At 36.8% G+C, this 21,985-nt stretch overlaps 1 protein-coding gene across 33 annotated transcripts in view; it reads left to right on the top strand.

The window, feature by feature from the left end:
* The window catches only part of RBFOX2 (RNA binding fox-1 homolog 2), a 276,451-nt gene that overhangs the window by 237,519 nt on the left and 16,947 nt on the right, over window positions 1-21,985 (top strand). For 6 of the 33 annotated variants that reach the window (XR_014024020.1, XM_081309522.1, XM_081309511.1 and 3 more), the window contains 7 exons: window positions 2,082-2,135; window positions 9,739-9,831; window positions 12,571-12,631; window positions 15,875-15,928; window positions 16,055-16,149; window positions 17,498-17,640; window positions 18,671-18,734. Coding sequence is in view for 29 of the 33 variants with exons in the window: in XM_081309522.1 (XP_081165648.1) it covers window positions 2,082-2,135; window positions 9,739-9,831; window positions 12,571-12,631; window positions 15,875-15,928; window positions 16,055-16,149; window positions 17,498-17,640; window positions 18,671-18,734 (564 nt within the window). In the remaining 4 variants the exon portion in view is untranslated. Of the gene's footprint in view, window positions 1-2,081; window positions 2,136-9,738; window positions 9,832-12,570; window positions 12,632-15,874; window positions 15,929-16,054; window positions 16,150-17,497; window positions 17,641-18,670; window positions 18,735-19,173; window positions 21,486-21,534; window positions 21,575-21,985 lie in introns of those variants that run through there. The other 27 variants (XM_081309519.1, XM_081309518.1, XM_081309512.1 and 24 more) reach the window with 10 other exon arrangements.

Below are 21,985 nucleotides of genomic sequence, written 5' to 3'. Positions count from 1 at the left end.
AATCATAAAAAGAAAGCCAATTTCCTTCTAGAAAGATGTCTTAAGAATGCAGTACACAATGTAAAACAAAACAAACTCTAAAGCACCAAACTTCATTTTATAGGATAGGTGTAGAAAAAAATTAAATGCCCTGTTATCTAAACTGAAATATTTTTCTCTTTCCTTGATTTTTCTAATTTTCTGTTCAAAGATGAAACCAGAATCAGGCTTAGATGTCTTCTTCTATAAAACTTGGATTCTTTTTTTTAATTGATTTTATTTTTTTAAATACACGACAGCGGAATGCATTACAATTCTTATTACACATATATACCACAATTTTTCATATCTTCATACATGTACTTTGGATAATGATGTCCATCACATTCCACCATCCTTGATAATCCCCTGCCTCCTCCCTTTCCCTCTCTCCCCTCTTTAGAATTCATCTATTCGTCTCATGTTTCCCTTCCCTAAAAACTTGGATTCTTAATACATGTTTTTTGATAAAGATAATAGTAATTCAGTCCAGTGGAAAAGCATAATCTCTGTTTTGCTCCCCACCCCCACCCCACACATACACACACACATATTTTTAAAGGTCTGGCTTGGAATCCAAGTGAAATAAGTTAATGGGACATGAGCCCAGTACTCTAAGGGAAGTGTAAGCCAAAAAGATAACCTGGAGATTCCCTGCACATGCCTTCAATTCAGCCCATCCAAGTACTAACTAAACAGTTCTGTCCCTTACATCTGCCTCCCCTAGAATAAGGTTGTGCATTGTGTAACTTTCTAGTAATGGCCAGATAGACTTTGGGTCTTTAGTTCCATTTGGTTTTAGGGTGTTAAGATATTTATATAATTACTAAACAAGAGTTTACCTAAAATATTCTTGATGTTTGTGGCAGAAAAGTTAAAGTGGCAAATAAGTGAAATCATCCTTTAATGTCAAAAATGTATGGTGAAATGGCATGTAGCCTATAGGAATGATAACACAGATATATATTTGTTGATTTTGATAGTTGTTCATAGTCTATTGCTAAGTTTAAAGAAATATGTGGAATGTATCTGATACATTATTTCTATCTGTGTGCCTGAAAAAAGCCTAGAAGGCCATGTACTACTAAGATAGTGGGATTCATATAATCTTTTTTCAGTTTTCCTGCTTTCTTTTTATTTATATTTTCTAATTTTTATGCAATGAATATGGTTTACTTGTATAAATTTCTTTTTTAAAAGGAGGAGGAAGCCGGGCATGGTGGTGCTTACCTGCAATCCATGCTGAGGGAGGTGGATAGCAAGTCCAAGCCCAGCCTCAGCAACTTAGACCCTGTCTCAAAATAAAAATAAATGAATGAATGAAATGAAATGAAATGAAAAGGACTAGGGATGCAGCTGAGTTAAAGGGCCCATGGGTTCAATCCCAGTACCACAAAAAGTGGGGGAAACAACCTTCAATAGCTTATCCTACTTAGTGGGATTTACTTTCCTTTTTTTAGTATTGGGGATTGAACCCAGGGGCACTGAACCACTGAGCCACACGCTCAGCCCTTTTTAAGGTTACATCCTTAGTCCTTTTTATTTAATTCATTCATTCATTTATTTTTATTTCGAGACAGGGTCTCACTAGGTTGCTTAGGGCCTTGCCAACGTGCTGAGGCTGGCTTTGAACTTCCATTCCTCCTGCCACAGCCTTCCAGTCACTGGGATTACAGACATGCACCCAACACACCCAGGCAGGATTTACTCCTTAAAACTGAGACATTTAAAAAATTAGAGGGGTAGTTAAAAATCTGTATGTGTAGAAGTGCATCAGTAGGGCGTCACTGTAGTATCTTCATACAGTGGCTGCTGCGCTTAGAAGAAGGGTGGCGCTTAGCGAGGGAGTTGAGGAAGAAGGGACAGGGAGATGCCATCAGCTCAGAGAGAAAAAAAAAAAACAGACACTGGTATTGCAACCCACCAGTAAATTTTTAAAAAATGGTTATTAATAAATACTGGTTCAAAGAGGAAGAAAAAAAACAATTTCTTTCTCAGAAGGAAGTAAAACCTGTGGATAAAAGGCTGACCATAAATAAATGTTTTTGCTTTTGTCTCTGCAGCAGTTTGGCAAAATCCTAGATGTAGAAATAATCTTTAACGAGCGTGGCTCTAAGGTAAGCTCTATTTCAATATCAAGTATGCTCAATTTCTTTTTAAATTTTGTTTTATTTTAAACATTAGGTATTCAGAAAGCATGAACCATTTTTCAAGTCTTCATTAAGGTATTTCAAATGCCCACCTTGGGTTAGATTATCTCTAAACATAAGTTGGAAAGGAGAGTGCAGTAGAGAGGATAGGATGAGTGAGATGTGGGTCCTTGAGCGGCCTTAGAGTCGACCTAGGTCTTCTTAGTTTAAAGGAAGAGAAAGCCTGAAAAAAAGTCTGTGCTTCTGTAAGAATTAAAATTAAGAATTCCATCAGAACAATTCAGCTTTTTAAATTCCAACTTCAAAATGGCATATATAGGGCAAGTTTTAATGTTGAGCTATTCATTCTACTTTGATACATTTCACAAAGCTTAAACAGTGAGTAGTGACTTTGGAATTCACTGTGAACCCATCTTTTTTTTTCTGTGAGTTATACCCAGATGGGCCAGCTTCAGGACATGGAGTCACTTCAATTACAAATACAGTGAGTTAGCTTTGTACCTAAGAATGAAAGAAGCAACAGGGTTTAAGTCAGTGTATGTGTTCTTTTCTAAATATGTTCTGCATAAAAACTGAGATGTTCATTAAAATAATTTTCCTATTAGCAGTTTTTAAATTAATTTTTATTTGGTCACCTCTGTTGAATTTTAAAAATAGCTCTTGGCTGTGATTAAATCTCCTAAGAAGGTGATTTGAGAAAAAGCCAAATACAGCCAGGATAAATCAGTTACTGTTTACCTCTTCTTCTATTTCCTACTCCAAATTTGACCATGCTTTGGGAATTGATAACATATATACAGTTGTATGTACCTCCTGACCCCATCAGTACTAAAATAAATGTATACTCTGTTCTAATGATTATTATTCCCTTCCTTTGAATGTAGCAATGTTAAAAGTGTTTTAATTTGACCATGACAATTATTTGTTAAAGAGGTAATTATACTCTAAGCTTCCAATTTTCAATTAAAACAAAAAAGAAATTAATATGTCTATACAGAACTTTCTCCAGCCCTTAACTTGGTAAGTATTTTTTAAAGTGAAATCTATTAACTATCAACCAATAAAACTATGTATGATTGTTATTTACACACAATAGAGTTTTATTTCTTTGTTGTATAGTTTACATTTATATTTTGTGAAGTTTTTAGCAAATAGGTGGGAAAATAACTGTGGTTTGGAGGCAGGAAGCATATGAATGTAAAATAAATATGTGAAGATTATTGACCACACTGTTTATCTGAAGTAATAGTCTAGATATTTTTGTTTTTAAGAGCATGCTTAAAATAGTTTTAACAACTGGAAGCCCAATATAGTTCCAGCAATACTGAGGAACTTGATTAAACACTGAGAGAAATTGATGAGTGCTTTTCTTTTTCTGAGCCAAGTTTAATTTTTCACTTCTTTTGTACATTTGGGTTGACCATAAAATTAGAACATGCGCAACTAGCGAACTTATTGTTTTGATTAAGAATTGCACTGATGGGGTTGTGGCTCAGTGGCAGAGCGCTTGCCTTGCACATGTGAGGCACTAGGTTCAATCCTCAGCACCACATGAAAATAAATAAACAAAACAAAGATATTGTATCCGTGTATAACTAAAAAAAAATTTTTTTAAATTGTGCTTTTTTTTCCCCTCTATCTTTTAACCAAGGGCTTTTCTATACAGAAATTAGCATTATTGAAAGTTTTTTGGAAAAACTAGTTATAAAATAAGTCTGAGATTGGTAGTATTTACATGTAAACCAGTGTTTAATCAAATTGCTACCAAACAAAAAAGCAACTCTTTATCATATCTTATTTTTTGTGAGACTCTCCAGCATTTTAGAATGTAGCCATTTGAAAACTCAGGTAAGCAGAGTGACACTGCCACATCCACCCCTCTTGCTGCCAGCCTTCTACCTCCCCAGCTCTCTGCTCTAGAGCAGAGTTGCTGTTCTTCGTGAAATAGCTGCTTCCTTGCTGTCCTTTTCTCCTTTTGATCTTCATGTTCTAGATTTGGCTTCCCCAGATTAAGGAATGGTTGTATATATCCAATACATGCAAATATATATGTTTAAATTAATTAATTTACTAAAACAGAATTTAGAAAATGATTTTATAAGTATTTATAGCTTTATTGATTCTCTAGACTTTACCAATCATGACAAAATAGTAACACAAATAAGAAGATAACGCCTCGATAGAGCAGCCACATGTTCTGGTTTATCCAGGCCAGCCCCACTTCACACCTGTTGTCTTAACAAATTATTAATAATAATTCCCCCTGTTCCCACAGAATAGCTGTTTGAACCATAAACTATGATGTCACTCTCCTAGTAGATCCTTGGATTAGCAACTTTAAAAGCACTCTTTTGAAATTAAACATGTCCTTAATGCAAAGTAGAAAGAAAATACATGTGGTTCACTAAAGAGACTGCCAGGGGTTGTTCTCATATATTTTGGTCCAGTCTTTTGTCTCATAAAAAATCTTAAACAACACCCTAAGTAACGTCATTCAACCCCAGTATTCTTGATCTTGTAGTTCTTTGCTAGAGTCTTTTAATGACTAAGAATTTTTTATTTTTACCTTTCAAAGGTTGATTCCATTGTTGAACCCAAGATTTCCACCCTTCTGCTTACTATCACCCAGCCACCTAACAATTTTCACGATATTTACCAAGTTTACTAAATAAAGAAATGGCAGTTCTTCACCTCTTTACACAGTGTTGATCATTAGGTCCCAACTTAGAGAGCACAGCAACGGTTACTGATATTTCCAGCGAGTTTTGGTGAAAATGTTCTCATTGATTCTCTCAGATGGATTTCTGGCCATGAGATCTGGAATTAGATTGGGCTTCAGTTAAGGCTATTAGGAACTCAGACACAAGTAATGTGCTGTAATTTCTTGCCTATTACCCTGGGTTCTGATTTCATGCCAAGGGAAATTAGTTATTTCTTTCAAACTGTGGTTGATACACTGTTTTTGAAGTTGTGCTAAGTAGACCTTTGTGATTTTCAGCAAAATTGACAGGTAATGCTAATGTGAAATGTTTTCCATTATACTTGAAACTGAATTAACAGTGCATGTTATTTCCAAAGGACTTAGTTTACTTTCCTTTTGTTTCCATTTTATGGGTTTTATTTTTATTTTTATTTTATTTATTTTTTAATTTCTGTGTTCTGGCCATACCCAGGAGATCCGTCTGCTTTTGATTTCTCCCTTAAAAGTTACATGGTAAATTTTCTTTCTCATTCTTCTGAGATGGAAAAATTCAAAGATTATACAAATTAAAAATATGTTTCCAATGTTCATCCTATTGCTTGTTATTTATTGCAGCCTGAGGCCAGACTAAAAAGGTGACAGTTACTCGGCTACTATAATGTCCTTGATGATAAATGGATGTCAAGGCAGGTGATCCATTCCTTGATTTCCTTAAGACATTCAGGATCTCTGTAAATCCCTAATGTAACACTGGTGTGTTTAAATCATGAATATAGAATTGTTAACATAGACTTACAAAACTGAGAACTTTAGCAAGAATGTGCAGACCTGCTCACCCAGGTCATGCATTGGGAATGGCAGTCCAACTGAGATGTGCTCTTAAGTCTACACTAGGTTTCAAAGATGTAGCACAAAAAAAAAAAGAATGTTAAGGACCTCACAAATAATGTTTTTATATTGTTGCCGTACTGAAATGATAATACATTGTACATATTAGGCTAAGTAAATACCCTATTAAAACTAATTTCTCTAGCTTATATTATTTGTATGTCACTTTAAGAAAATTTAAAATTATATGTGTCAGTACTTGTATAGACAAATGTGCCAATATCTTTTTTTTTATTATTAAAAAAGTTTACTTTTATTTATCGGTTTTTATTAGTGAGAGTTTGGATGAAAATTCTTCATCTCCCTCCATATCTGAAATAGTTACTCTTGTCAAGAGTCTGAGATTAAATCTATTTGTTACAGATTATTTAACCTATTTGTTATATACCTGTGCAGATTGGTTTTTAACGTTTCAATGTTTAATATGTTGTGTGATCATTTGAAGCTGTTTAAGAAAAATGTGTTAGAAAAAAAATGTGTTAGATTTAGACATTATTTTATAACTTACCTTCTAAAGCAAGAGATTAGAATGACCAAACTTAATGTCAATTAGATTTCTAAGAATGAAGGCATGTAAGTAAGCAGACTTACTTACATGAGTAACTCCCCTCACTCTTGGTTCTGGGAATAGAACCTAGCATGCTAGGCAAGCACTCTACCACTGAGCCACAAGCCCAGCCCTCTGTGAGTAACTTTAAGCTTGGATAAACTATGATTGTCCTTAGCACAGTTCCTGGCACCTCTTCTAAAATGCTAAATTTTAAAGTTTCAACATGAAAAAAAGTGTTTAAGAACAATAATCTAAAAATGCTTGTTAAACCTCTCACATTCCTGGGGTTGGATTTTAATTTTCAGTGGTATGCATCAATTCCTATGTTTCTGAACAAATTGTCACAGATTTTGTGGCTAAAAGCCACACATTTATTATCTTACAGTTCTGGAGGTCAGAAGTCTGGAGCAGGTCTTGCTTGTCTGAAATCAAGATGAGGCATTCCTCGGGGTGATGTGTCCTTGCCTTTTGAGCTCAGGAGGATCCCATTTTCCTTGGGCTGGAGCCTCCTTGTGTGTCTGAGGCTAACCGAGGGCAGTCAAGTCCCTCTAGGCTGCTACAATCCAAGTCTGAGTCTTCTGCTTTCTGTTTTCATTGATGGGTACCTGGGGATTTACACTGGGCCTATCGGGATCATCCAGAGTAATCTTCCTATCTCAAGATCATTAATCTAATCACATTGGTAAAAATCCCTTTCAACAAGTAAGGGGATATATTTTCCGGTTTCAGGGATTAGAACATGGATAACTTTGGGGGCCATTATTCTGCCTACCACAGGTTTATTTCTCTTCAAAAGAAAGAAAGACATCCTTTTACTTCTGTGTTTCATGTCAGAAAATTCCAGAGCATCACCCAGACCTTCTCCCTCCTGTCACCCAAGGAAAAGATAGCTGCAAAGATTGCTTTATGTCTTTGGTGTCTTGATTAACATCTCTTTTGGTGTATAAGCACCATTCTTTATAAAACACTTTTAAAAACATTTGAAAAGGCAATTTGGTTCCTGAATAAAATAATTATTGAGAAAACCTTACATAAACAGACATTAATGTTAAAGTTGGTCATTTGCTGACCAACTATCATCCTCCATTCTTTCGGGTGCAATTACTGTGTTGCTGATGTTCCTTTCATCAACACATTCCAGAAAGGAAGATTATAGAAGACATTCCACGATTAGATTAGGTGGGTGGGAGGGGTGTTTTCAGACCAGTGTAACTTAGTAAATAGAATTTTGCATTTAGATTTGCAAAGCTTAACTTCTGATTTCCTCACAGTAGCTGTATATTCTTGGGTACTTCATCTCATTTTGACTCAGCTTCTTTACCTTCAAAATGAAGTATGTATGGTCTTTATGTGTGTATATGATATATGTAGACAATTACAGTGTTAAACACCTAGGTGTTAGTCTCCACATAAACTCATAGTAACTTACCTATTTGTAATTTATTAATTTAAATCAAGTATTAACTTTTATGACTGCAAGAATGAGTTGGAATACAAATTATAATGTTTTCTGAGTGTAATATAAAAAATACATCCCCATCCATGACCTTTCTTAAAGGGCTTACCTTCCCTACTGAAGGGTTCTCTGGGATTGGAGAACTGGGGGGCTTTTTTTTTTTTATCAGCAGATGCTAATGTAGGTGACCACTGGGACCTTAAATACTAACTTGCCCTTGAATATATAAGGCTATAACACATGTTTCTCAAAATTTTGTTTCTGAAAGTATGTTCTCACTGGTATTTCCAACAAATTTATATAAATGCCACCATCCATAATAACATTTAGAATACTTAATAGACAGATCTTTCAAAATGGAGTTGCTTCTGTAAAATCATTTTTTTAAAATATATTTTTAGTTGTTGATAAACATTTATTTATTTATTTGCGGTGCTGAATCAGACCCAGTGCCTCACACATGCCAGGCAAGTGCACTCTCGCTAAACCATAGCCCCAGCCCCTGTAAAATCATTTTTTAAAGGTGCAACACATACTGTTTACCACCTTAGTGAAGACCATGTTTCGTGTATAAAAGAATGCTCAGCAAGGCAGAACCTCAGTAAAACTAAAGGGCTTTCAGTTATCCCACAATGGAATATTTAAAAAATTAAAAATAAAAAAAAAAATAAAAGAGGACACTGAAGCTATTGGAATGATACTTTCCAGAAAAATCCTAATGATTTTCTACTCTACACATGTAAACAGCTTGAGAGATTATTTAGAAAATTGTATTTGCAGAATGGAAAGATGAGGACAAAGCACCTAGAGTTAAAGGTGATGTGATGCTGGCATAGTCATCATGTAGGCGTCTAGCAGATCCTGCTGGTGTTGAAATGAAGAGCACAATGGTGTGCACAGAGGAGAGGGCTTCTCTCCCTGTTCTCCTGATTTGTCTACCTCACTAAGTAAGGGTGTGCTCCTATTTTGTAGCATCTCAAGGGACAAATAAGTTAATCCTAAACTCATAGCAGCAGTCATGTTGTTGTCTTAGGTTGTTCTTTCCCTACTGAGTGTAATTGAATATTGAATATTGTGAATATAACATATCTGATGTTACTAATGAGATCTCATTCCCATTGACTATTTCTTTTTTCTCTACATGTGGAAAATTTCTAATATGCTTAATAGCAGGTATAGATATCAACAGATGTGTTATTTAGGCAAATTTGTGTTAGAAACTTTCTGAAATTCAACTGGATATAGTTTTATATAAAAAAGTGCCTATTCAACCATTTAAAATTGGCAATGAAGAAAAATCATAATTGACCATTGCTTAGTGATATTTTCATTTGCTGAGAAGAGCATGAGTACTCTCCTTTTCTGCACCTAATATCTATAAAATTCTACCTCAAGACTTTATCTTAAATTATTCTGTTCCCAAAGGCATTCATAGTGGTATAAGTAACAGGCAGTATGGGGCTTAGACACTTAGACCTCCTAAAAAATCTCATATAATGATTAATCTTGAATGTCAGATTTCGTATAGCCATTACTGGAGAATGATGGATTTGGGATATTAGAGAATCAACTTAATTTTTTTAAAAAATACATAGGGGACATGTACACTAGCATCATGAGTTGAGGGAGAAAGGTAGAACATTAAAAAATGCTCAGATTCTTGGTTGAATTGCATGACCCGAGTAACTCTATACCTTAATTTTGGTCTGACCTCATATGCTCTATATTTTATTATTGTTATTAATGTTAATTAAATTACCATTGTTATTGTAGTTATTTATTCTTTTATTGGGCTTAATTTCTCTTTACAAAATATGCATGGACCAAAAAAAAAAAAAAATGTGACTCTGGGAGAGTATTGCTGAGTTGTTGCTGATGTCGGTTTCATACTGTGATATTTTTTCTCTGTTTACCATGAGATCAGTATTTCAATATAACGATGTGCATGTTTTCCCCCTTCTCCCGCTGCATGCAGGGATTCGGGTTCGTAACTTTCGAGAATAGTGCTGATGCAGACAGGGCCAGGGAGAAATTACACGGCACCGTGGTAGAGGGCCGTAAAATCGAGGTGCATGTCTTCAATAATTCAATTTCTGGTTTCTATTTTTACTTCTCTCTTTTTGTATTGCCTCACTTATTTCACATTTGGAACCCTGTCTTGTTTTTTTTTTTTTTTTTTTTTTTTGTGTGTGTGTGTGTGTGTGTGCATATGCCCACGTGTATGTGTGTTTTCTGTGCTCTTCACCTCCTTGCACTAAAATGTATAAAAATAACACATTCTGTCTGCCTCTGCCACCCCCACTTTTTTTTTTTTTGGTTGTTTGGGTTTTTGCTTTTGATGTGTGTGTGTGTGTGTGTGTGTGTGTGTGTTTCACTTTTTTTTTTCTTTCTCCAAAATGTTCATCCTTCTGCTCTCTTGATTTTTTTTTTCCTTTGCTTCAGTTTGAAGTACTCCACAATCAGGCCTAAACAAACTAACTTTAAAGATATCTAAGAACTATCCAATTTATAACTGGGGTCTGTGATGAATCAAGGGGCCAGCCAATATCTTTTTTTCTCTTGGGAGGCCAGTTTGCCTCCATGTGTGTGCAATTAACACAGAATAGATGATTTTAGAGGCTGTGGGAGGGAGGAGAGAACCCAAAACTCATGTAGTTTTAAATATATTTAATACCAAGAATTTCAACAGTTGATTCTTACATTTTGCAAATAACATCCTCAAAGGAGGGTTTGCTGGCTGGCTGACGCACTGTGGTTGGCTTGCATCAACCACCAGGCTCCCCAGCCCTTCATTATAACGCATTGAAGGTTAACTGGCTCCTTTCCCCTTTCCCAATTTTTAAAGTACTAAATATAAAAGCCATCATTTGAGTAAGATGTCTGCATATTTGCTTTTTTCCCCCCTTTCCAATGGTTTAGCATTTAGGGCCCTTCACTTGACTCACTCTTTCCATGGTAACTATACACAATGCTGGCGATGGTGCCCGTTGGCGGTAAGTGAAACAAGCACTAGAGAAGAAGCTTTTAAAAATGTAATTACAAAACAATTAAGAAATAAAAAGTCCATCTGCCATCTCACATTAACACTACAAAATGTGATTTGACTTGTTCCCCTTCCTTTCCTTTCCCCCTTTTATTTTCACTGCTGTTGAGTAATGCCGCCTGGACTTTGGATGTACATATTGTTTTGTAGCTGTCTGAGCTGTTTGGTTACTGACTTCATGGTGATTTTTCCCCTTGCACATCTTACTCGGAGTCACTGAACTCCAGTTTGGCTGGTTTTATTAATGCACTTCCTGCCCCTACTTCCTTTCTACTTTTCCTCTTTCCCAAACCACTGTTTGGGGCTCTGACTGTGTAACTCTTTCTTTGCCCTTGACTGCTCTTTTCCTTCCTGGGACACCCTTCCTGACTTTCTCTTTTCTTTTTCCCTACCTCATTTTTCTCTTTACCCAAATTCTCCTTAATTCTTCCTACCCCTCCCTTCTCTGCTCCACGGAGCTCTTGATTCTTTTGCTGACTGGTGGTTTCTGACAGGTTCTAGCCACCTTTCATTTCAGTGCTTGGTTGCATTCCGCTCTAGCAGCTGGTGCAAGCTCCTGCTCATTTAACCGTGCTCTCCCTTTCCTCCCTTCTTCCCCAGACTGATTTTTTTCTTTCTTTCTATTATTTGTGTGTGTGTGTGTTAACTGCATGCATTCAGTCTCATCATTGTTGTCTCCCATTCTTTCTTTGTAAATGTGAAATGTTTCTATTATCTGGGGGTCAAACTAGAGTAACTGCAGTTGGATTACTGTACAAATCATATGACACATTAGGATTTTTTAAAATTCCAATTCTACCTAAAATTGGCCTTTTTGTAACACAAATTTAATACAATGTACAGTCCACAGACAAAATAAGACATGCTTACATTTATAATTCCTATTAAAATTGGCATGACCTGACAGTCATTTAATTAAGTTCTGTGGTGAGGCTTGACCCTCCTTGCAAGAGCTTTCAGGTTGATCCTGACCCGGGTCTCTTGCAGCTAAGTTCATTCATCTCTCCAGCAGCACCATCCTTGTGACATCTACTTGTCGTGGCACTAAGAGTGCTTCATTGAAATGATACAGTTCTGTAATGAGGATAGACGGTACCATAAAAGAAAAGCAGTGAACACTTTATTTTCACAATTCTTGAAAGTGCCAACTTTAAAGGCCTTCCGAAAACTTCATTCTTAAATGAATAGACCATGTAGTCTAGAAAATTCAGATGGCCCTGAAGACTGCCCACATGGGCATTTAAGTTTCTGTATTTTTTTACTATCTTCTGACAGTAAAATCTTAAACAAACATCAAAAAATTCAGAACGTTAAGACAAGTGAAATCAATAGATCCAGTTTATACTCTCCCTATAAATCTACTTCATGAACCGGGTGGCAAGCCTCCATTTTATTAATCAACTTCAGAGTTCATTTGTACATACAGTTGTTCCCTGTTTTTTCCCATGTTTTCCTTAATGGAGAAACTTCTGTTTAAGGATCTCCCAAGAATTTAAAATGTATTTTTTCTTTGGAGTACTAATATAGTAACCTCAGTTTTCCACGTGGAGACTAAGAAACTGCATTTTACTCTTGTTAGCCTCATTTAATAAGCACTTATTAAAATTCTATATATTAATATTATATGGCTATATTATTCATCTAACTTAATGCTATCAAGTTTATTTACATTTTGAATTAAGTACTGTGTTATTGGATGAGCAATTTCAAGTTCCCTAATGTGGGCACTTCCTCCCTGCCCCTTCTTTTTGCTTGCATTTTTAGGTGAATAATGCTACAGCACGTGTAATGACTAATAAGAAAATGGTCACACCATATGCAAATGGTAAGAAACTAAAAATTATTTTTTGAAGGATGTTGTTTATTTTTGCATGAATATATGAACTTTTTAATAATCCTATATTTTAGTCTTAAGACAGTGCATTTAACTTACATTAATCTTTACACATTAACTTTTTCCTTAGTATTAGCTAAGCTTTTGGTTTACTAAGGTGTTTTCTTCTCAGTAATGTTCATCTTGTAAAAACATGCCATTTGCGATTGCCTGTTAACTCAGTTGAGGTTCCCTGAAGCACCTTCTTTCAGCCACTGTAGTTCTCTGTGATATGTTAGACTTGTCAATAAAGCCCCGAAGCCCTCAGATGCTTTCTCCTTAGATGAGCTTGAGTGGGGTAAGCTGAAAGGATAGTGTATTTAATCACTTGTATTTCTAGACCCCTGCTTCCCTAGGGCCTAGCAGTAACCTCCCTAGTTAGGGAGATGTGCCATTTTCTATCCCATGATTACAAGCTATATAGTAAACTTTATAAATATTTCTCATTGAGAAGGAAATTTTCTATGAATAATTATTCTAATAAAAACAAAAGTTTCATGTCAGTTGTCAAATTTAATATAGATTCCTGTTCTCTAAATGGGATGCAATATAATTTTAATCTATAATACCACATGGTTTTGCAAACTGTCCTACAGAGTCAGATTGGGGGACAATAAAGATAAAATCAAATGGGTTGGCTCCTGGATCCTGAGGTCTACAGTTCTGCTTTTTCATTTTTCTGGTGTTACGTGGGGTCAAACCCAGGACCTCATGTGTACCAAGCAGGCATCTTACCACTGAGCTGTCCTCCAGTCCTCCAGCTCTGCTTTGATCTAAGAGATTACTCATTCTCTGTTGTATTTTTTTTATATATTATGTTGAATAAAAGGGAAGGTTTTTGCTGGTTTTTAAGAAAGTTGGAGCCTTGTGTTCTAGAGCATGACCTTAGGTGCTAGTAAAACCTTAAGTCAGGTAGAAATATTGACTATATATATCCCCTACAGTCTTTACTAGATATATCGAACCCAGTTTTTTTTACAACAAATACAAATTTATCCACATAATTTCCCTTTTCTTTACCCATTTATCAGTGGTATCATCTGAGGCATATCACTGCCTCCCACTTAACCTCTAGTTTTCTTATTTTTATGGTTATTACAAAAACAGGTTTGTGCAATTTTGGTAAAAAACCCAATGTAAGCAAAATAGGAAAGAGAGGCAGAGCATGTCAAATTTCCTTTAGATCCAGAGAAAATGATGTGACAGAAAATAGCCCCTCATGGAATTTGAGAAGACAGAAATTTTACTTCTGAATTTGCCTCTACATATCACTCTATGACAATGGGTCAGTTTCTTAACCTGATTCTATTTTTACATCTATATATTGGCATCCACAGAATTTTAGAAGATGCTTTAGAAAACATCAAAAGCCAATTCTCTAGGCTTATTATTTAGGAAATAAGGCCAGACAAGTAGAGTACTTACCCAAGGTCACATGTGGTACTTATATTCCTATTTGGATTTTGTGAAGGTCACATGTCTTCTGTGAAAATACACTGTAAATTGTACAAAACTAAACATACCTAAAGTATTATTAGCAACATATCAACCTCCACCCATTTTATGGACATAAAGGAAATCTCAGGAAATAGTGTCACTAGTAGGAAAGAAATTTTCATCCTTTAGATGTTATTCTAATTTAATATTCAAGCCTAAGTTCAAGAAAACTTCTGCTTAAGGCCCTAAGAAGAGTGTGCTGAGTGAATTCTCAAGGAGCATTTTCACTTGTGTTGGTTTGAATTACTTAATTTGTGCAGAACATTGCTCAGTGGCTGTGCAACTTATAAACTTTGACAGTGCAGATCATACATGCTCTTAAAATTCAAGTAGCATTTGAATCTGGGTTTCACCCAGATTTCACATGGACTCATGGGGCTATCATCATAGCACACAAATCAGCACTTTCATCAGAATGGGAGGCTAGAGTGATTGAGAAGTAGTGGATTTTCTCTTTACTTATAGTTTTGCTTATAGCTGTTAAGATCTGTTAAGGTCAGGGGCTGGGGTTGTATTTCAGCAGTAGAGTACTTGCCTGGCATGTGTGAGGCACTGGGTTCAATTCTTAGCACCTCATATAACTGAATAAAATAAAAGTCTATCAACAACTTAAAAAAAATAGATTCAAAAAAATGTTTAATAAAAAGATCTGTTAAGATCATTAGAATTGACCTTTTATCCTCTTCATTCATATATGTTAAGGGTAGCAGTGGCACAGTGCTAGGAAAGAAATTAATAGAAGAGCCAGCCTTTCAGAAAAATAATAGGATATCATTGCTTATCAAGTACAAAATTCAATAAATATTTATTAAGGTTTTCACATGGAATGTACTCATTCACTGTCAGTGGGCAGTAATATCATCTTATGTTTTTAGCCCTTGCTATGTTCTTGTAAATGTAAAAGAGGCAAAAGAAATAAAATTGACATCAAACAATATTCTTTGGAAACAAAACATTTATAAATGTTGAAGCTCACAGTCAGTAGCAGTCTGGTGGTGTTCTTGGTGTGATTAACTTAAATATGTTCATTATAAATAAAGACCTCAGAAGCCACACAGAGAAGTTGGGAATGTACCTTGAATTTTATTATTTCATGACTTTCCTCTTTTACTTAGCGAACTCCAGTAAAATCCCAACAGTGAATCCTGATGAAAGGGAATTTCAGTTTCCTCAGAAAACCAGTATGGTATAATTGAACATGGGATCAAAAATCCAGGTCAAATTTGAATTCACTCAGAGGATACCTTTATAAAGAGACATAGTAGTAAACAGTGTTAAAGAATGCACATCACCAAGTAGTGCAGAATAGCTCGTGTTCTGCCTTCTTTCCTTTTCCTAAACTAAGAGTAGGTCACCCAGGTGGTGCTATGAAAGCACCCACCAAAACCCAGAGGTTATTTCTCCCCCTTTATCCTCTCTCCCTTTTCATCTCCCTCCCTCCTTCCTAATTTCTTTCTCTTCCTCTCTCTCCTCAATGCCCTGCCTCCATCCCTGCAACCCCTCATTATCCCTTTAGCTGTGCTAGTCCTGCTTAAAGAGTACCACCCTGCTCTCAGGTAGACCCAGAGGTGGCTAGGTTCTGAAGGAGTTAATTATAGGCACAAATGAGCCCAGAGACGTCCAAAGCCAGCTGACATGAATTAATCACTCCTTTTCCTCACGTAGCTTAAAGCTCACTGCTCTTTTTTTTCATTTCAGGTTGGAAATTAAGCCCAGTAGTTGGAGCTGTGTACGGCCCTGAGTTATATGCAGGTAGAATTGACATTATAATGTTTCCTCATGTGCTATTTAACTGTAGCATCATCTGTGGATTTTCAATGTGCTGTTCCTTTGTAATCTTCTTGCTTTTTAAAAAAAAAATCTTTTAAATGCCATCAGCATCCAGCTTTCAAGCAGATGTGTCCCTCGGCAATGATGCGGCAGTGCCCCTGTCAGGAAGAGGGGGTATCAACACTTACATTCCTTTAATCAGTAAGTAGCCTATGTTGGCCTGGCATGATTGTAACTGTTGTGACTGAACAGTGATGTGCTTGTTTGGTTTGTTTATTTTGTTTTGTTTATCCTACCATAATACATAACTGAAAGAGAAGGGTTCTCAAGAGGGGTAATAAGTACAATCACAATGCCCTGTTCTGTTCAACGTATGCTGGAATCTTCCTGACCACATATTAAGATTGCCACAAAACAAAAACAGCTGGATAAGGTAGAGGGGGTAAAAGCATGTGAAGAATATTCTAGTCTGTACTTGATGACAAAGAAAACAAAAGCCATGTGTGGTGTGGAGGTTGTTCTCCGTGCCTCCAATAGGCTGCCCTGCTCTCCAGGGGAGGGTCATTTCAGAGCACCTCCAACATCACTGACATTCCAGCTCTCTTGAAGTCCCTAGAACCCCTTCTACCCAAGCCTGTCCTCTAGCAGAGGTATAATTAAACAGGATTCAGTGGATGCGGAAGCCACATATCTGTGCTTTTCAGAGGACAGCAGTTTAAAATAGGCCTGTATGAATATCCACCTCTTGAGAGGATACAGGGCAACAGGGGAGGAGTGGTTTCCCTCTCACCTTCATTGCTGGATTATAACATGTTAGATAAAGGGATGAAATTGACGAAGGAAATGTCTAAAGTCTACTATGTGCATTGGAGGCTGACAACATGTAAAAATACAAAAATAACATTAACATTCTTTTGAGAAATCATTATTATATCCACATAGTAATATTTGGAAACAAGGTTAATAACTGGCCAACTAAAGAGTTTCTGTCAGTCTGATTTGCACTGCCCACAGAAGTTAGAAGTCTTTTTTTTTCTTTTTTTAAAGAGAGAGTGAGAGAGGAGAGAGAGAGAGAGAGAGAGAGAGAGAATTTTTAATATTTATTTTTTAGTTCTCGGCGGACACAACATCTTTGTTGGTATGTGGTGCTGAGGATCGAACCCGGGCCGCACGCATGCCAGGCGAGCGCGCTACCGCTTGAGCCACATCCCCAGCCCAGTTAGAAGTATTATCTCGTATTAGGACAGTAGTTCTCAGAGCTCCTTGGCCCATATCTCACCAGCTCATGGTATAATGGCAAAATTGGGAAGGAGCAGAGTAAATCACTCAAGGGCTGGGAAGAGTAAGGCATGAAATCATTCACTTATACATGTTGTCATTTCTTTCCTGCTCAGAGATCCCGGGTGGGAGATGGGTGGAATAATCTCTGTGCCATCTTTTCAGGAAGGATGTGCTACCTATCTTGTCAGCTTTTCTATAACTGGTTTATAGCACATTATGACTATATACCTACTATTGAATGTAAGTTGAAATTTCTGTCATATTTTGGGTCTCCCTTTAGTTCCTGGCTTCCCTTACCCAACTGCAGCCACCACGGCAGCCGCTTTCAGAGGAGCCCATCTGAGGGGCAGAGGGCGGACAGTATATGGTGCAGTCCGAGCGGTACCTCCAACAGCCATCCCCGCCTATCCAGGGTAAGCATTAGATTCCAAAGTCAGTGTGTTTCTGAAATAAGCAATTGGACAAATAAGGAATATCATGGCCCTCTCATAACTTCTGGGAAATTACCGTGCCACTTAGTCTGAATATTTTCAAATTAATGGATTAGATGGAAACCAAAATGTACCATCATCAGAATGTAACAAAATGTCAATTTGTTATATAAATCTTATTTGGGCCACCTTAAGCCTTCATGGTAAGAGCTTAAGACAGTAGCCAGAACCGTCTGTTTACTAGCAGTGTGTTGGCATGGAGCTCACACAGCAGCGCACGAGTGTGGATTAACACTACTGCAGAGAACAAGAGAGGAGCTGGGGGTCGTAGTCCAGACCACCTCTGCTGGGTACACCACCCTGTTGGGGCAGAGGCTGGCACATGTGCCTCCCCGTGATTTCACTGCCTGGGTGGTGAGCAGCAGAGCTAGTTACCCACAATGGATTTGCTTTCTTTGTAGGAAATGGATTAAAAGAGGTTAATTCAAAGATGAACCAAGTCCAATTGAATCAAGGGAGGAAGGGAGAAGTAGGAGGATTGAACTGCAGTTGGCTTCTGAAGGATGTAAAACAGCTGCTGCAGCTGAGCACCCTTCACCCTTTGGTTTTGCATGGAGGGTGCCTCATGCAGTGGAATGATTCCATAGCAACAAATAAATCCTTTGCTATTGAATGGGGAGAAGGAGTGAAGATGGTAGGTTTGTTTTTAGTTGTTTCTCTGTGTCAGCCTAAAATGTATATTTTTATATATATATAAAGAGTGGACTTTTTATAAGTTAGTTGTACCAAGGACTTTCTCTCTTCAAAGATGTGACATTTCTCTTCTTCATCTTTTCTCTGCCTGTGACAGGTTTTTTCTGTATTCTTATGGAGAAATAACTAGTGGCAGAGAAGCCAGTTAGCCGCTACTTAGTTAAAATGTAAAGGGAAAGAGCCTCCTTTGTATGTCCTTTCTGATAGCAAAATTGGCTTCACCGGGAGGTGTACTAATTTAACATTCATTCATTCATAGACCAAATGGACATACCATTAGGAGTCCTCCATGCCACAGAATTAAAGCACTTTTATTAGACCAGGCAAGTATGCATGTTGAAGTGGGCAGGCTCCAAAAAACACTGGAAGGGAACTGCTACAGAAATTAACTTTTGTTTGCAACCTATAGATGTTTAAATCCCATGCATTCCATCATCTCCATCTTCTGCCATGACTTTTAATTTTATCCTTTTTTCTTGCAACTTGACCTTTGACCTTCAACCTCTGACATCTCTTTAAAGAAGTGAATAATGATACAGTATTGTTTCATCAAGAAACATGCAAATGAAACATAAAATAAGTTTTTTGAACGTTTTGCACACTAGGAAAATTTGTCCATGAAGTGCCTTCCATTTCAATTCAAAAATGTTTATTGTCACGTTTGCAAAAAGAGACTACTCAGAGAAACATGGGATTTTTTTATTTTGTAACCTTCCTGAGTTCCTTTATTAAGTGGTTGGAATTCATTACTGTTCAATGTAGGTCATTTCAGTATATTGGCCAAACTTGAGAGCCCATTCTCTACCAAGTCCATGTCAGGTATATATTTGATCAAAGGTATTTTTATCTTTTATGTCTAATCACCTCAATTTCTGTGCATTACATTGAACACTAATTTCCCATGTTTTCTTTTTTATTAACTAAACCACCTGTTTACATGGAAGATGGCAAGGAATAAGTCCAGTATTTTATGGGGAATGGCCTAGAATTGCTTTTCAGCTTAGAAAACTAACTCCATCATTAATCATTGTGTTCTCGCCTCCTTGTGGCATTTGATACAGGGAATATTGGAATCCTTCCAGAATTTAGGTGAATATTCCCATTAAGGCATTTGATGCAGGGCAAAATATATTTTGTTTTTATTGTCAATACTCTCCTCTAGAAGGAATGTTTTTAATCTTTGCCTATATCCCCTTCCTGAAATTGCTGAAGGTTAACTAGTCAGCACTTGACTTCAGTGCATTCCATTTTATCAGCTTTCATTAAGAGACAAGTCTTTCTTACTAAAACGTAATGGAGAGGCAGATGACTCTCTAATATGAGCCTTAACTGCAGCTGAAGACTATGAAAACAGAAAGGACTTGGGTAAATGACCATCAGAGAAGAGTGTGGTTTGCCTTTTATATAGTATAAAGGCATAACTTATCTGGGACACTGCAGAGTGTGACCACAGTGCCCTGTAAAGGCAACAAAAGGTCATTGGAAATGAAAGTCAAGACACTTTTCAGCCACCTACAAGAAATAGGTCACTTCATCTTTAAATTAAAAATATGATTTCATGCCCCTTCCTGCCGGCTTGTTTATTGCAGCAGAAAATAGTAGTAAAAATTCCCATTTCTCCTGGAGCGGTGACACATATATGTAATCCCAGCACTCAGGAGGCCGAGACAGGAGGATCATGAGTTCAAAGCCAGCCTCAGCAAAAGTGAAATGCTAAGCAACTCAATGAGACCCTGTCTCAAATAAAATACAAAATAGAGCTGGGAATGTGCCCAAGAATGCTCCTGGGTTCAATCCTGGTATCCCCCCCCCAAAAAAAAACCCCACAAATTCCCATCTTATTTAATTGAATAAACAAACAAAAAAACAGATGGTCTAATTTAAACAGCCAAATCTTGATTTAACAAATATAAAGAAAAATATCTTTTATCTCTACTGCTGTTTCATGCCTTTTGGTCCCAAAATAATGTTTTTGGGGAAGTCTGTATATGCAAAAAAACCTTAAAAGAATGGAAATCTACAATTCAGAATAATAATGTAGTGTTGCTCCAGGGTCTTTTGTTTTGTTTTTTTAAGAAAAAAGGAAATTTGTTTGATTCAAATTCATTATCTAAACAGGAAAATAGCCCCTTCTATTCCTAACTAGCCACTGTCTCAGTTTTTTCTTTTAAATAAGACAGGATGATCCTTGGTCATACCCAGAACTTCAGTTATCAATTATATTTTTCAGAACTCCATGCATATTTTTATGGTCAAAAAGGAACCCTTAAAATCTTCCAGTTACTCCTTCCCACTCTGGATTATATTGTTACTATCTGGGATCCCCACTGCACCTTTCAATTCTTGGACCTTGGACCAATCACCTTAACCTTTAGCTCATTATCTCTGCTTGTGAAAGCAATGCATTGTGGGTATTTTTGGTTGTTTTTTCTTTTTTCTTTTTTTTTAATTACATTTCTCTGTTTACTTTGGTCAGAATTGATTGACTTGTTTTTCTGAGGTGTTGCATTGGTTCTTAAAAATGCTGAATAATAATACTTTGCATGCTTGTGTGATCAGCCAAATCTTATCGCATGTCTAATGTGCAGGGTAAAAAGCAGGTGATGTATGGATAGCAGAAAAAAAATATATTTTACTACAGAACTGAAAACAAAATACTAAACATAATTTTGAAACATTCCCTGATGGAATTCTTTGGGTTCACTTTTTTCATGTTAAACCCCTCTTCACTCCTATCCCCCTTTGTAAGCCCTTTAAAGAAAAACTTTCTCCTGGGGAAAACTTATTTTAAAAAATACTGCAGGTACAAAAGATTGATGGTTCCAATCCAAGGAATTTGAATAGCTACAGCAAGCTGTCCTGAGAGTGCTGCTTACTGGTATCCCGCAACCAGTAGCTCATTCCAGCTGGCATGCCTTTGTCTTCCCTCGCTTCCTGGAGCTGTATGATGAGCGTGTGCACTTTCTGTTTTTCTCACTGATTTGCCATGGCCCAAACCCAGTTTACGTATTCATACATCACCTGCCTGTGTAGAGCGCATGTGCATGCTGCCGTCCTCAATAACCGGAATGTGTTTCTGTTCTTTTGTTTTTTTGTTTTTGTTTTTGTGTGGATTTTCTGCAGTGTGGTTTACCAGGACGGATTTTACGGTGCTGACCTCTATGTAAGTACACACATTGGGGCCTTCTCGACCCCATCCCCTGACAAGCCAGCCTTTTTTTTTCTGTTTCTTTGGTTTGGTTTGGTTTTTTTTTTTTTTTTATATATAATTTGTTTAATTTTTAGTTCCTTTTTCCTTGTGGAGATATATATATATATATATTTATATATTTAAGAATGCAAGCATGCTTCTCTGCCACTGCGCTTGCCCCTGGGTGCAAAACCTGAGCCTTTGGGTTCCCTGATCATTGCCAGGGTCAGTCTACTGGACATATTCTTTTCCCTTCCCTAAACCCATGATGTTCTGTATATCTCTGATTTATTGTTGAGATGATCAGCAGGTTTAAAGTCTTATTACTGCCGTATCATTTGCATACATAAATAATAGGACTAGCTTAGCCTTAAACCAACTGTT

This window comes from Spermophilus citellus (genome assembly GCF_964194105.1).
Source record: "Spermophilus citellus genome assembly, chromosome: 10".
Lineage (NCBI taxonomy): Eukaryota > Metazoa > Chordata > Mammalia > Rodentia > Sciuridae > Spermophilus > Spermophilus citellus.
Note: the sequence above shows the minus strand (reverse complement) of the source record. Positions and strands in the feature narration are given on the sequence as shown.